This window comes from Ylistrum balloti, unplaced genomic scaffold (assembly GCF_031769215.1).
Source record: "Ylistrum balloti isolate Yb309-2 unplaced genomic scaffold, AGI_CSIRO_Ybal_v1 Utg369954, whole genome shotgun sequence".
Lineage (NCBI taxonomy): Eukaryota > Metazoa > Mollusca > Bivalvia > Pectinida > Pectinidae > Ylistrum > Ylistrum balloti.
The window spans coordinates 1,354,129-1,367,820 of NW_026782055.1; the positions used below are offsets into that span (position 1 = coordinate 1,354,129).

Below are 13,692 nucleotides of genomic sequence, written 5' to 3' on the forward strand. Positions count from 1 at the left end.
ATCACGACAGTACCAGTACTATGACAGGTAACTAACCCATTAGGACAGTACCAGTACTATGACAGGTAACTAACCCATTTGGACAGTACCAGTACTACGATAGGTAACTAACCCATTAGGACAGTACCATTACTGACAGGTAACTAACCCATTAGGACAGTACCAGTACTACGATAGGTAACTAACCCATTAGGACAGTACCAGTACTACGATAGGTAACTAACCCATTAGGACAGTACCAGTACTACGATAGGTAACTAACCCATTAGGACAGTACCAGTACTATGACAGTTAACTAACCCATTAGGACAGTACCAGTACTACGATAGGTAACTAACCCATTAGGACAGTACCATTACTGACAGGTAACTAACACATTAGGACAGTACCAGTACCAGGTAACTAACCCATTAGGACAGTACCAGTACTACGATAGGTAACTAACCCATTAGGACAGTACCAGTAACTAACCCATCAAGACAGTACCAGTACTATGACAGGTAAATAACCCATTAGGACAGTACCAGTACTACGATAGGTAACTAACCCATTTGGACAGTACCAGTACTACGACAGGTAACTAACCCATTAGGACAGTACCAGTACTGACAGGTAACTAACCCATTAGGACAGTACCAGTACTACGATAGGTAACTAACCCATTAGGACAGTACCAGTACTACGATAGGTAACTAACCCATTAGGACAGTACCATTACTGACAGGTAACTAACCCATTAGGACAGTACCAGTACTACGATAGGTAACTAACCCATTAGGACAGTACCAGTACTGACAGGTAACTAACCCATTAGGACAGTACCAGTACTACGACAGGTAACTAACCCATTTGGACAGTACCAGTACTACGACAGGTAACTAACTCATTAGGACAGTACCATTACTGACAGGTAACTAACTCATTAGGACTGTATCAGTACTACGACAGGTAACTGACCCATTTGGACAGTACCAGTACTACGACAGTTAACTAACCCATTAGGACAGTACCAGTACTGACATGTAACTAACCCATTAGGACAGTACCAGTACTACGACAGTTAACTAACCCATTAGGACAGTACCAGTACTACGACAGTTAACTAACCCATTAGGACAGTACCATTACTGACAGGTAACTAACCCATTAGGACAGTATCAGTACTGACAGGTAACTAACCCATTAGGACAGTACCATTACTGACAGGTAACTAACCCATTAGGACAGTACCAGTACTATGACAGTTAACTAACCCATTAGGACTGTACCAGTACTATGACAGGTAACTGACCCATTAGGACAGTACCAGTACTGATAGGTAACTAACCCATCAAGACAGTACCAGTACTGACAGGTAACTAACCCATCAAGACAGTACCAGTACTATGACAGGTAACTAACCCATTTGGACAGTACCAGTACTACGATAGGTAACTAACCCATTAGGACAGTACCAGTACTGACAGGTAACTAACCCATTTGGACAGTATCAGTACTATGACAGTTAACTAACTCATTAGAACAGTACCAGTACTGACAGGTAACTAACCCATTAGGACAGTACCAGTACTACGACAGGTAACTAACCCATTTGGACAGTATCAGTACTATGACAGTTAACTAACTCATTAGAACAGTACCAGTACTGACAGGTAACTAACCCATTAGGACAGTACCATTACTGACAGGTAACTAACTCATTAGAACAGTACCAGTACTGACAGGTAACTAACCCATTAGGACAGTACCATTACTGACAGGTAACTAACCCATTAGGACAGTACCAATACTATGACAGGTAACTAACCTTTTAAGACAGTACTGCTACTACGATTTCCTAAGACGTTACACTTGTAATAATTGCATCGGACATTTGCTATTCATAAATAGGTACTGACCACTCTGTATGTACAGCAATGGTAGTGCACGACATACTGTTCCTAAGATGTTTAAGGTGTTGGTGTTGATCACTAAACTGACCACAACTTACATAACATGTCCCTAAATCTTTGAACGGTTGTGGTTTGGCAGGGTAACTTGCTGTCATTAAATTCTCGTGCAGAAGTGCTCTAACAAGCATTCTAGTAGATGATGGGGCGAATTGCCAAGCTGTTGGGAGATCAAAATGTTTCGGTGAATCCCCGAGATCAGATTGGTCATGCCTTGCGATACGTTATCGTTCCTGAAGATGGTAATGTATACTGTGTACAGAGCCGGTCACGCCTGGCCTGAACTATGCCGCTGTGAAATTATACACGCCTGTATTTACTTTGAGGATACGTTCGATAAGGACAAGAAACAGAATGTTAATTGGGGGATGATAGCTGTATAATGCCTACATACTTTTGATGGGTGTAAGTAGAACTGGGGCTCGGGGTATAGCTGATGACCCCTGTAAGTGAGACTGACGCCGCCCTGCCGCCGAGGCCAAACACCGCATGTGTCGTCTACTACACACCTCCTCCACTATTGTCAAAAGAAAAAGGAAGTGAATGATTTTAACCTCTGTAGCAGCATGGGCTGTGTCCCTACAAATTACATGATGGTAGGATATTTTATCCTGGTGAAACGATTCTTAAATCTTAATGGGCCTATCAACACGGTAACAGCCACTCGGACAAAATAAAAACATCCAACAAACGAACAATATCAAAAACAGCCGTAAAAACAACCATGAGACCGTAGGTAACACAGTCATTATAAAGTAGGAAAGACAGACATGATACAGTAGATAACACAGACATGATACAGTAGGTACAGCAATGATACAGTAGATAACACAGACATGATACAGCAGGTAATACAGACATGATACGGCAGGTAAAACAGACATGATACAGTAGGTAACACAGACATGATACAGTAGGTAAAACAGTCATGATACAGTAGGTAACACAGCCATGATTCAGTAGGTAAAACAGTCATGATACAGTAGGTAAAACAGTCTATACCGTAGGTAAAACAACCACGATACAGTAGGTAACACAGCCATGATACAATAGGTAAAACAGACATGATACAGTAGGTAAAACAGACATGATACAGTAGCCATAATACAGTAGGTAACACAGACATGATACAGTAGGTAAAACAGACATGATACAGTGATACAGTAGGTAAAACAGCCATGATACAGTAGGTAACACAGACATGAGTACAGACATGATACAGTAGGTAAACAGCCATGATACAATAGGTAAAACAGCCATGATACAGTAGGTAAACACAGACATGAACAGTAGGTAAAAACAGACAGTAGGTAACACAGATAGGTAAGTAGGTAACACAGACATGATACAGTAGGTAAACAGCCATGATACAGTAGGTAAAACAGCCATGATACAGTAGGTAACACAGACATGATAAAGTAGGTAACACAGACATGATACAATAGGTAAAACAGTCTATACCGTAGATAAAACAGACATGATACAGTAGGTAACACAGACACGATACAGTAGGTAACACAGCCATGATACAATATGTAAAACAGCCATGATACAGTAGGTAACACAGTCTATACCGTAGATAAAACAGCCATGATACAGTAGGTAACACAGACATGATGCAGTAGGTAACACAGACATGATGCAGTAGGTAACATAGACATGATACAGCAGGTAACACAGACATGATACTGTAGGTAACACAGACATGATACAGTAGGTAACACAGCCATGATACGGTAGGTAAAACAGTCATGATACGGTAGGTAACACAGACATGATACAGTTAGTAAAACAGTCATGATACAATGGGTAAAACAGACATGATATAGTAGGTAAAACAAATATGATAGGTAAACAGTCTATACCGTAGTAAAACAGTCATGATACAATGGGTAAAACAGACATGATATAGTAGGTAAAACAGACATGATACAGTAGGTAAAACAGCCATGATACAGTAGGTAACACAGACATGATACAGCAGGTAACACAGACATGATACTGTAGGTAACACAGACATGATACAGTAGGTAACACAGACATGATACAGTAGGTAACACAGTCATGATACAGTAGGTAAACATCCGTGATACAGCAGGTAAAACAGCCATGATACAGTAGGTAACACAGACATGATACAGTAGGTAAAACAGTCATGATACAGTAGGTAAAACAGTCATGATACAGCAGGTAACACAGACATGATACAGTAGGTAAAACAGACATGATATGGTAGGTAAACAGCAATGATACAGCAGGTAACACAGACATGATGCAGTAGGTAACACAGACATGATACAGTAGGTAACACAGACATGATACAGTAGGTAACACAGACATGATACAGTAGGTAAAACAACCATGATGCAGTAGGTAACACAGACATGATACAGTAGGTAAAACAGCCATGATACAGTAGGTAACACAGACATGATACAGTAGGGTAAACAGCCATAATACAGTAGGTAACACAGACATGATACAGTAGGTAAAACAGCCATGATACAATAGGTAACACAGACATGATACAGTAGGGTAAACAGCCATAATACAGTAGGTAACACAGACATGATAAAGTAGGTAACACAGACATGGTACAGTATGTACAACAGACATGATACAGTAGGTAACACAGACCAGCAGTAGGTAACACAGACAGGTGATAAGTAGGTAACACAGACATGATACAGACACAGCCATGATACAGACATGATACATAGGTAACACAGACATGATACAGTAGGGTAAACAGTCATAATACAGTAGGTAACACAGACATGATACAGTAGGTAAAACAACCATGATGCAGTAGGTAACACAGACATGATACAGTAGGTAAAACAGCCATGATACAATAGGTAAGCATCCGTGATACAGCAGGTAACACAGACATGATAAAGTAGGTAACACAGACATGGTACAGTATGTACAACAGACATGATACAGTAGGTAACACAGACATGATACAGTAGGTAAAACAGTCTATACCGTAGATAAAACAGCCATGATACAGTAGGTAACACAGACATGACGCAGTAGGTAAAACAGACATGATACAGTAGGTAAAACAGCCATGATACAGTAGGTAACACAGACATGATACAGCAGGTAACACAGACATGATACAGCAGGTAACACAGACATGATGCAGTAGGTAACACAGACATGATACAGCAGGTAACACAGACATGATAAAGTAGGTAAAACAGTTATGATACATTAGGTAACACAGACATGATACAGTAGGTAAAACAGCCATGATACAGTAGGTAACACAGACATGATACAGTAGGTAAAACAGCCATGATACAGTAGGTAACACAGCCGTGATACAGTAGGTAACACAGACATGATACAGCAGGTAACACAGATATGATGCAATAGGTAACACAGACATGATACAGCTGGTAACACAGACATTATACTGTAGGTAACACAGACATGATACAGCAGGTAAAACAGCCATGATACAGTAGGTAACACAGCCGTGATACAGTAGGTAACACAGACATGATACAGCAGGTAACACAGATATGATGCAATAGGTAACACAGACATGATACAGCAGGTAACACAGACATTATACTGTAGGTAACACAGACATGATACAGCAGGTAACACAGACATGATACTGTAGGTAAAACAGACATGATAAAGTAGGTAACACAGACATGCTACAGCAGGTAACACAGACATGATGCAGTAGGTAACACAGACATGATACAGTAGGTAAAACAGCCATGATACAATAGGTAAGCATCCGTGATACAGCAGGTAACACAGACATGATGCAGTAGGTAACACAGACATGATACAGCAGGTAAAACAGCCATGATACAGTAGGTAACACAGACATGATACAGTAGGTAAAACAGACATGATACAGTAAGTAACACAGACATGATACAGTAGGTAAAACAGCCATGATACAGTAGGTAAAACAGACATGATACAGTAGGCATGTCATACCTGGTGAGAGTGGCAGCTTGTAGCTAATATAGAACTTTGTATAATTATACTATTTTCAGTGTAAGCTACAGGCCATTTATTGTCCAATAAAATTTGTTTTACTGTAACTGAATGATTCCATGTTGATACGATGGTGGGACTGGGACGACATTGTAAGTACTGGTACTGTCTGTAACTAACATCAGCAGTTTCAGTATGTTGCTTTTAAACAATGAATTGTTTCCTTTATTATGGAAAGTGACAAACGAAGATTTAATCGAAGATTTACCAGACTGATATCTTTAAATCATAATTATATATAAAAAGTTCTATCTTATAAGCAACTTTTTGGACAATATTAATTTGGTGTCTAGTTATATTCAGGTGAAAATCCAATCTATCCAGTAACTGTGCCAACTGACACATGGAGCGACCTACAAGGCATTGTGACGTCACGATACAGCGGAACCAATCGTAACTATACTGGTATAATAACACTCGTGGGCCGGTGACCGGTAAATGCGCTACCTATTTCCCCCGTTGCTGGTTTTAAAACAAAACTAATATGACAAGAAAATACACGGTTTTTAGCATTCCGACTGAATGACGAGTTCTGTGTTCTTGTCAAATGTTTATGTATTTAACACTGTTTATATGTGGCTTTACATTTCAGAAACAAGTAACTACATCAAGGAAGTGTTACAATATATAAACCGATTACACCAGGTTATAACACATCAAACAGAAATGGATAGCCTTGATTCAAAAAGTCCTTTCTCACGTGCCCCTGCTTAGATCTTGTACCTTCCTATAGTAACACGAAACGACAGTTAATATATTGCTACATTTAAACATTACCTTGCCTTTCTGATGGTAGGACCAAATATTAAGTACCAATGGCAGTGGACGTAACAAGACAGAGAACCAATACTGTGGATGTAACAAGACAAAATACAAGTGGATGTGGTCGTAACAAGACAGAGTACCAATGACTGTGGACGTAACAAGACAGAGTACCAATGGCTGTTGACGTAACAAGACGGAGAACCAGTGACTGTGGTCGTAACAAGACAGAGAACCAATGACTCTTTACGTAGCAAGACAGAGAACCAATAACTGTGGTCGTAACAAGACAGAGAACCAATGACTGTGGACGTAGCAAGTCAGAGAACCAATAACTGTGGTCGTAACAAGACAGAGAACCAATGATGGAGGTATTTACAAATAAGGAACAAGATTTTGACCTGAAAAAATGAATTGACTTTGCTTAACAGGGCTTTACCCTCTGTAATACAGTTTATAGGATAAATGTTAATTGCCGTCTTTACACACAACTGTACAATTCTTCTTGAAGGGATCTGCGTTAAATAGATATAACCTATATGCCACTACAGGCCGAATTAATTGTTCGATTTCTATCATTGCACAGTTACTCACAAGGGGAGGGGGAACATACAGTAGTTCCAGTGTAAACCATTTTACCATCTGCAGCACTTTAATGAAGTGCTTTAATAAATGGACCAATGTCCAGGCAAAGGTGCTCAGCGTATTCTGTAAGGGTTACCTCCCCTACAACACACATCCATTTATCTTAGATGATGATGTTTAATACATTTGAGTGAACATTTCTCTACACAATTCCAGGGTTAAAACTCAACAAATGCCAGGTTGGGAGATCTACTGAGAAATCATTATCTATCTGCTGCAGGACACTGATGTGTTTAAACATACTTCTATAAAACATCTTTGTGATGCAGACATAGTTCGATTTCAGTAACTTCTGTCGATTAGGATTTTCCTTGCCAATTGTAGTCAACTATGATGGCCTCAGTATAACCATAGAATGATCGAATTTACTGTTGGTACAATGCCAAGCGCATGTGTAAATAAACTAGAAGACCCACTTAAGTTAACCAAGAATTTCCTTTTGTCGTACCCGAGCAACCAGACATCATTCACACATCTACTTCATTTAGAAATACGATAGTTATTAGTAGCCCAAATACTTTTCCTTCGAGGATTGAATTGTCGATAATGAATAATTAATTTTAGTTTAAATTGTCTTCTTGCGTCATCTGTTGTCGTCATGAATGACAGAATTTTGCAGGTATTCGTGCAGTATGACAGTTGCTTGTAAAGCTACGTCATAAATGACTTAAATTATCACACATTTCAATGTTTAAACGTAACCTTAGTAGATGGACAGCCTCACTATAGTAATGGAAGGCCGAAAATTTCTGTCTCTTTAATGATAAATAATGTCAATATTCACATTTATTACACTGTTATCGATATTAACATTTTTATTTACTCATTTTACAGACTAATGGGTACTACCCGGAACACCCCGGTACTGTCCAGTACTACCCGAAACACCCCGGTACTGTCCAGTACTACCCGAAACACCCCGGTACTGTTCAGTACTACCCGAAACACCCCGGTGCTGTCCAGTACTACCCGAAACAGCCCGATACTGTTCAGTACTACCCGAAACAGCCAGGTAATGTCCAGTACTGCCCGAAACACCCCGGTACTGTCCGGTACTACCCGAAACAGCCCCGGTACTGTTCAGTACTACCCGAAACAGCCCGCTAATGTCCAGTACTACCCGAAACAGTCCGATACTGTTCAGTACTACCCGAAACAGCCAGGTAATGTCCAGTACTACCCGAAACACCTCGGTACTGTCCAGTACTACCCGAAACGCCCCGGTACTGTTCAGTACTACCCGAAACATCCCGGTACTGTCCAGTACTACCCGAAACGCCCCGGTACTGTTCAGTACTACCCGAAACAGCCCGGTACTGTACAGTACTACCCGAAACAGCCCGGTACTGTTCAGTACTACCCGAAACAGACAGGTAATGTCCAGTACTACCCGAAACAGCCCGGTACTGTCCAGTACTACCCGAAACAGCCCGGTACTGTTCAGTACTACCCGAAACATCCCGGTACTGTCCAGTACTACCCGAAACGCCCCGGTACTGTTCAGTACTACCCGAAACAGCCCGGTACTGTACAGTACTACCCGAAACAGCCCGGTACTGTTCAGTACTACCAAAAACAGACAGGTAATGTCCAGTACTACCCGAAACAGCCCGGTACTGTCCAGTACTACCCGAAACAGCCCGGTACTGTTCAATACTACCCGAAACAGCCCGATACTGTTCAGTACTACCCGAAACAGCCAGGTAATGTCCAGTACTACCCGAAACAGCCCGGTACTGTCCAGTACTACCCGAAACAGTCCGGTACTGTCCAGTACTAGCCAAAACAACCCGGTATTGTCCAGTACTACTTGAAACAATCTGGTACTGTTCAGTACTACCTGAAACAGCCCGGTACTGTCCAGTACTACCCGAAACAGCCCGATACCGTCCAGTGCTACCCGAAACAGCCCCGTACTGTCCAGTACTACCCGAAACAGTCCGGTACTGTCCAGTACTGAACGAAACAGTCCGGTACTGTCCAGTACTGAACGAAACAGTCCGGTACTGTCCAGTACTACCCGAAACAGCCAGGTACTGTCCAGTACTGAACGAAACAGTCCGGTACTGTCCAGTACTGCCCGAAACAGCCTGGTACTGTTCAGTAGTGAACGTAACAGCCTGACACTGACCAGTACTACCCGAAACAGCCTGGTACTGTTCAGTACTGAACGTAACAGCCTGACACTGACCAGTACTACCCGAAACAGCCTGGTAGTGTTCAGTACTGAACGAAACAGCCTGACACAGACCAGTACTACCCGAAACAGCCTGGTAGTGTTCAGTACTGAACGAAACAGCCTGACACTGACCAGTACTACCCGGAACAGCCTGGTAGTGTTCAGTACTGAACGAAACAGCCTGACACTGACCAGTACTACCCGAAACAGCCTGGTAGTGTTCAGTACTGAACGAAACAGCCTGACACTGACCAGTACTACCCGAAACAGCCTGGTAGTGTTCAGTACTGAACGAAACAGCCTGACACTGACCAGTACTACCCGAAACAGCCTGGTAGTGTTCAGTACTGAACGAAACAGCCTGACACTGACCAGTACTACCCGAAACAGCCTGGTAGTGTTCAGTACTGAACGAAACAGCCTGACACAGACCAGTACTACCCGAAACAGCCTGGTAGTGTTCAGTACTGAACGAAACAGCCTGACACTGACCAGTACTACCCGGAACAGCCTGGTAGTGTTCAGTACTGAACGAAACAGCCTGACACTGACCAGTACTACCCGAAACAGCCTGGTAGTGTTCAGTACTGAACGAAACAGCCTGACACTGACCAGTACTACCCGAAACAGCTTGGTAGTGTTCAGTACTGAACGAAACAGCCTGACACTGACCAGTACTACCCGAAACAGCCTGGTAGTGTTCAGTACTGAACGAAACAGCCTGACACTGACCAGTACTACCCGGAACAGCCTGGTAGTGTTCAGTACTGAACGAAACAGCCTGACACTGACCAGTACTACCCGAAACAGCCTGGTAGTGTTCAGTTCTGAACGAAACAGCCTGACACTGACCAGTACTACCCGAAACAGCCTGGTAGTGTTCAGTACTGAACGAAACAGCCTGACACTGACCAGTACTACCCGAAACAGCCTGGTAGTGTTCAGTACTGAACGAAACAGCCTGACACTGACCAGTACTACCCGAAACAGCCTGGTAGTGTTCAGTACTGAACGAAACAGCCTGACACAGACCAGTACTACCCGAAACAGCCTGGTAGTGTTCAGTACTGAACGAAACAGCCTGACACTGACCAGTACTACCCGGAACAGCCTGGTAGTGTTCAGTACTGAACGAAACAGCCTGACACTGACCAGTACTACCCGAAACAGCCTGGTAGTGTTCAGTACTGAACGAAACAGCCTGACACTGACCAGTACTACCCGAAACAGCTTGGTAGTGTTCAGTACTGAACGAAACAGCCTGACACTGACCAGTACTACCCGAAACAGCCTGGTAGTGTTCAGTACTGAACGAAACAGCCTGACACTGACCAGTACTACCCGGAACAGCCTGGTAGTGTTCAGTACTACCCGAAACAGTCCGGTACTGTCCAGTACTGAACGAAACAGCCTGACACTGACCAGTACTACCCGAAACAGCCTGACACTGAGATGTCAGAGATTATATACTCGGCTCATTCTTTTTTTACCTGTAATTAACCTATTGACATTGCTGTTCAGAGACTAGGGTAATGCACTGACATCCTCAACATTTTTACAGTAAGATCGTCTTCTCTTTCACGTCGAGGTCTACTGGATTTGCTTCGAGTACAAATATATACAGATATGGCAAAACATATCTCAACTCAGTACTCAAGATTGAGACTACCCAATCTAACTCTGGGAAACTCACTGTGTGAAGGGACGTAACTCTTATAATTCGCCTCTGAGTTGATCGGACCGTTGCTCTCTCATCCAAAAATAATAAAATAACAGTTGAAATCTGTGAAAGGTAACGCAAAGTTGGACAAACAATATCTGTCCAGCCTTACTTCACACTTAATTACTGTGACCTACTTTTCAACAATGGCATATTTTTGGTCATTTTTTCTAATGAAGGTATTGAAATATATCATCAAATGACATGAAAAAAAAAACTTTAACAAAATATTTCAGTTTGATAATTATTGCAATAATTATGATTTTGATCCCCACTCGTCCTCGTTCCCCCCCCCCCCCCCCCCCCCCCCCCTTTTAACAGCTGAACAGCCTTGAGCTGTTCTTAGATTAATGTCATGTCATTAACCGCCTGACCTCAAGTTTTGAATAGAAAAAAAATAAAAAGTATTCGTTATGGCCACCAGAAGGCCCAAACTGGCACTCCTCCTTTTAGCATGAAACATTTGTAAGGGTTGTCTCCCCTTACTTAATTTGTAAAGGATGTATTGATACGTCCACATCAATGTTAATCTGGTCAAATTCATCGATAAATAAAACAGACTAAATCTGGTAGTTCGATTGAATTTAACTTGTATAGATATACTGTAGAATCAAAATCCGATCACAACACCCCGCCCGACCTTATATAGGTTGACCTATATTTAGACGAAATATATGGACAGTTTCTATAAACTGCAGGTGAGGAATTGTGAATTAGATATGTAATCTTAGTTGTAGATAAGGACTTGAAGGCTTGAATGTCTGTCTTGTCAATCCTTATTTTCTATTGATCTACTTAACCTTGTTCCTTAATACTTCGCGTCATGTTAGTCCCCATTTAAAATGGTGCGAAGCTGAACGTTTTAATTTGGATGGAAGGAAATGCGTTTACATTTTCTGAACCCAATCTGCTTTTCTTCCGTTACTACATGGAATTTTCTCTAAAGACAAATGATTGTGATGAAATTCTTCATGGACTCAAAACACATTTCATAATACCAAATGATGTAGATATACAATAATATCTCGTATCCCTCTCACAAAAAAAAGTAAAAATGAGTTATTAGATGTATACTAATGAACTCTGCAGAACGTTTTAGATCGAACGGCATCGTAGAATAAGCAAGTAATTAATTATCATTAAAAGTATACCACGAGAATATTACCTGGTGTCCAGGAACGGCTAATATCTTGTATGTTGTCGACGATATCCTTCATGTAAATATGTGTCCGTCTATTTACATTGTTTTACGTGTGTGAAGTGTATTGCTACGAGTAAATGTGTACCATCTTCACGTAGACTGCGAATAACCCCGAATTTGACGTTAAATGAAAAAAAAAACGAACAAATATCACACGTAGCTTTATTTTTTTCGTTCAAGAACAATGACATGATACATAAGAGCAGAAGTTTGTTAGTCAAAATAGAAAATATCACAAACGTCAGACGAGATTGGTTATTGTATGGATAAGGAGAGAGGGGTGAGGCACTATCATGTCCCAGAAGTGACGTGGTAGGGTAAGCAACCTCGTTTGTTGGATGGTTTCGACTTAGGGAAACTGCACTTGCTATTGCTTGTTCTCTAGGGAAGTGTGCATGTCGAGTATTGAGTAACATTTTACTTATATTAACTTAAATCTGTTTAATATCAAACCAATACAGTCCTAGCTTAGACACTACCGTTTAGTAGAAGTATAGGCTGATATCTCTAAAATGCAGAATTTGTTTGAATCTTTTTAATATCAAACCAATACAGTCCTAGCTTAGACACTACCGTTTAGTAGAAGTACAGGCTGACATCTCCAACATGTAGAATTTGACTAGATCACCATTTTCTTTCAGGTTAATTTTATCTGTATCAGTCAGAGGCAGGCGTAGAAAGACAATGAAAATCAGAAAGTAAAATAACACAGAATAAATTACAAGCGCGTCACAGCCATTCTTCAGTATGGGCAGTTCTATATACAATGTTTATCATTACACGAATAATTCATCAGAAATCTATTTTTATCTTGACCTTTTTACACTGTAGTTTCTACCAAACGGTTTTACACAGGTAAATGAAACATAAATATTTACTGATATATTATGCGAGAGTAATACTGATAATAAAAGGTACACACAATGAAAACATACACTGTAATCATGCTGACAACAACAGCAGCATAAATAAGATATCACAGTCGTCAATACTGGTTTCCTCGTCCTCACTACAACAATCCATTTACTGATCCAGTGATCCACGTAAAAATAAAAAAAATATCATAATAAATTTGTGCAAAACTAATTATATATCTGTATTTTTTCAATAAAGTTGAATTATTCAGAATCACAGATAAAGGTGTAAAATAATGATGTCATTAAATATTAATAAAATATATAACAATAGCATGTAATATAGGTAAGGG

General features: G+C 40.8%; 1 protein-coding gene across 1 annotated transcript; it reads left to right on the forward strand.

Annotated features, from left to right (window-relative positions):
- The first annotated feature begins 8,400 nt into the window (after positions 1-8,400).
- On the forward strand, positions 8,401-9,165 carry LOC132547429 (calcium-binding protein P-like). Its single transcript, XM_060211184.1, has one exon. It carries the CDS (start codon positions 8,401-8,403, stop codon positions 9,163-9,165), a length of 765 nt encoding a protein of 254 aa, XP_060067167.1.
- The last annotated feature ends 4,527 nt before the right edge of the window (positions 9,166-13,692 follow it).

Coding starts and splice junctions, on each gene's coding strand:
- LOC132547429 (XM_060211184.1), top strand. CDS start 8,401: ATGTCCAGTACTGCCCGAAACACCCCGGTACTGTCCGGTACTACCCGA.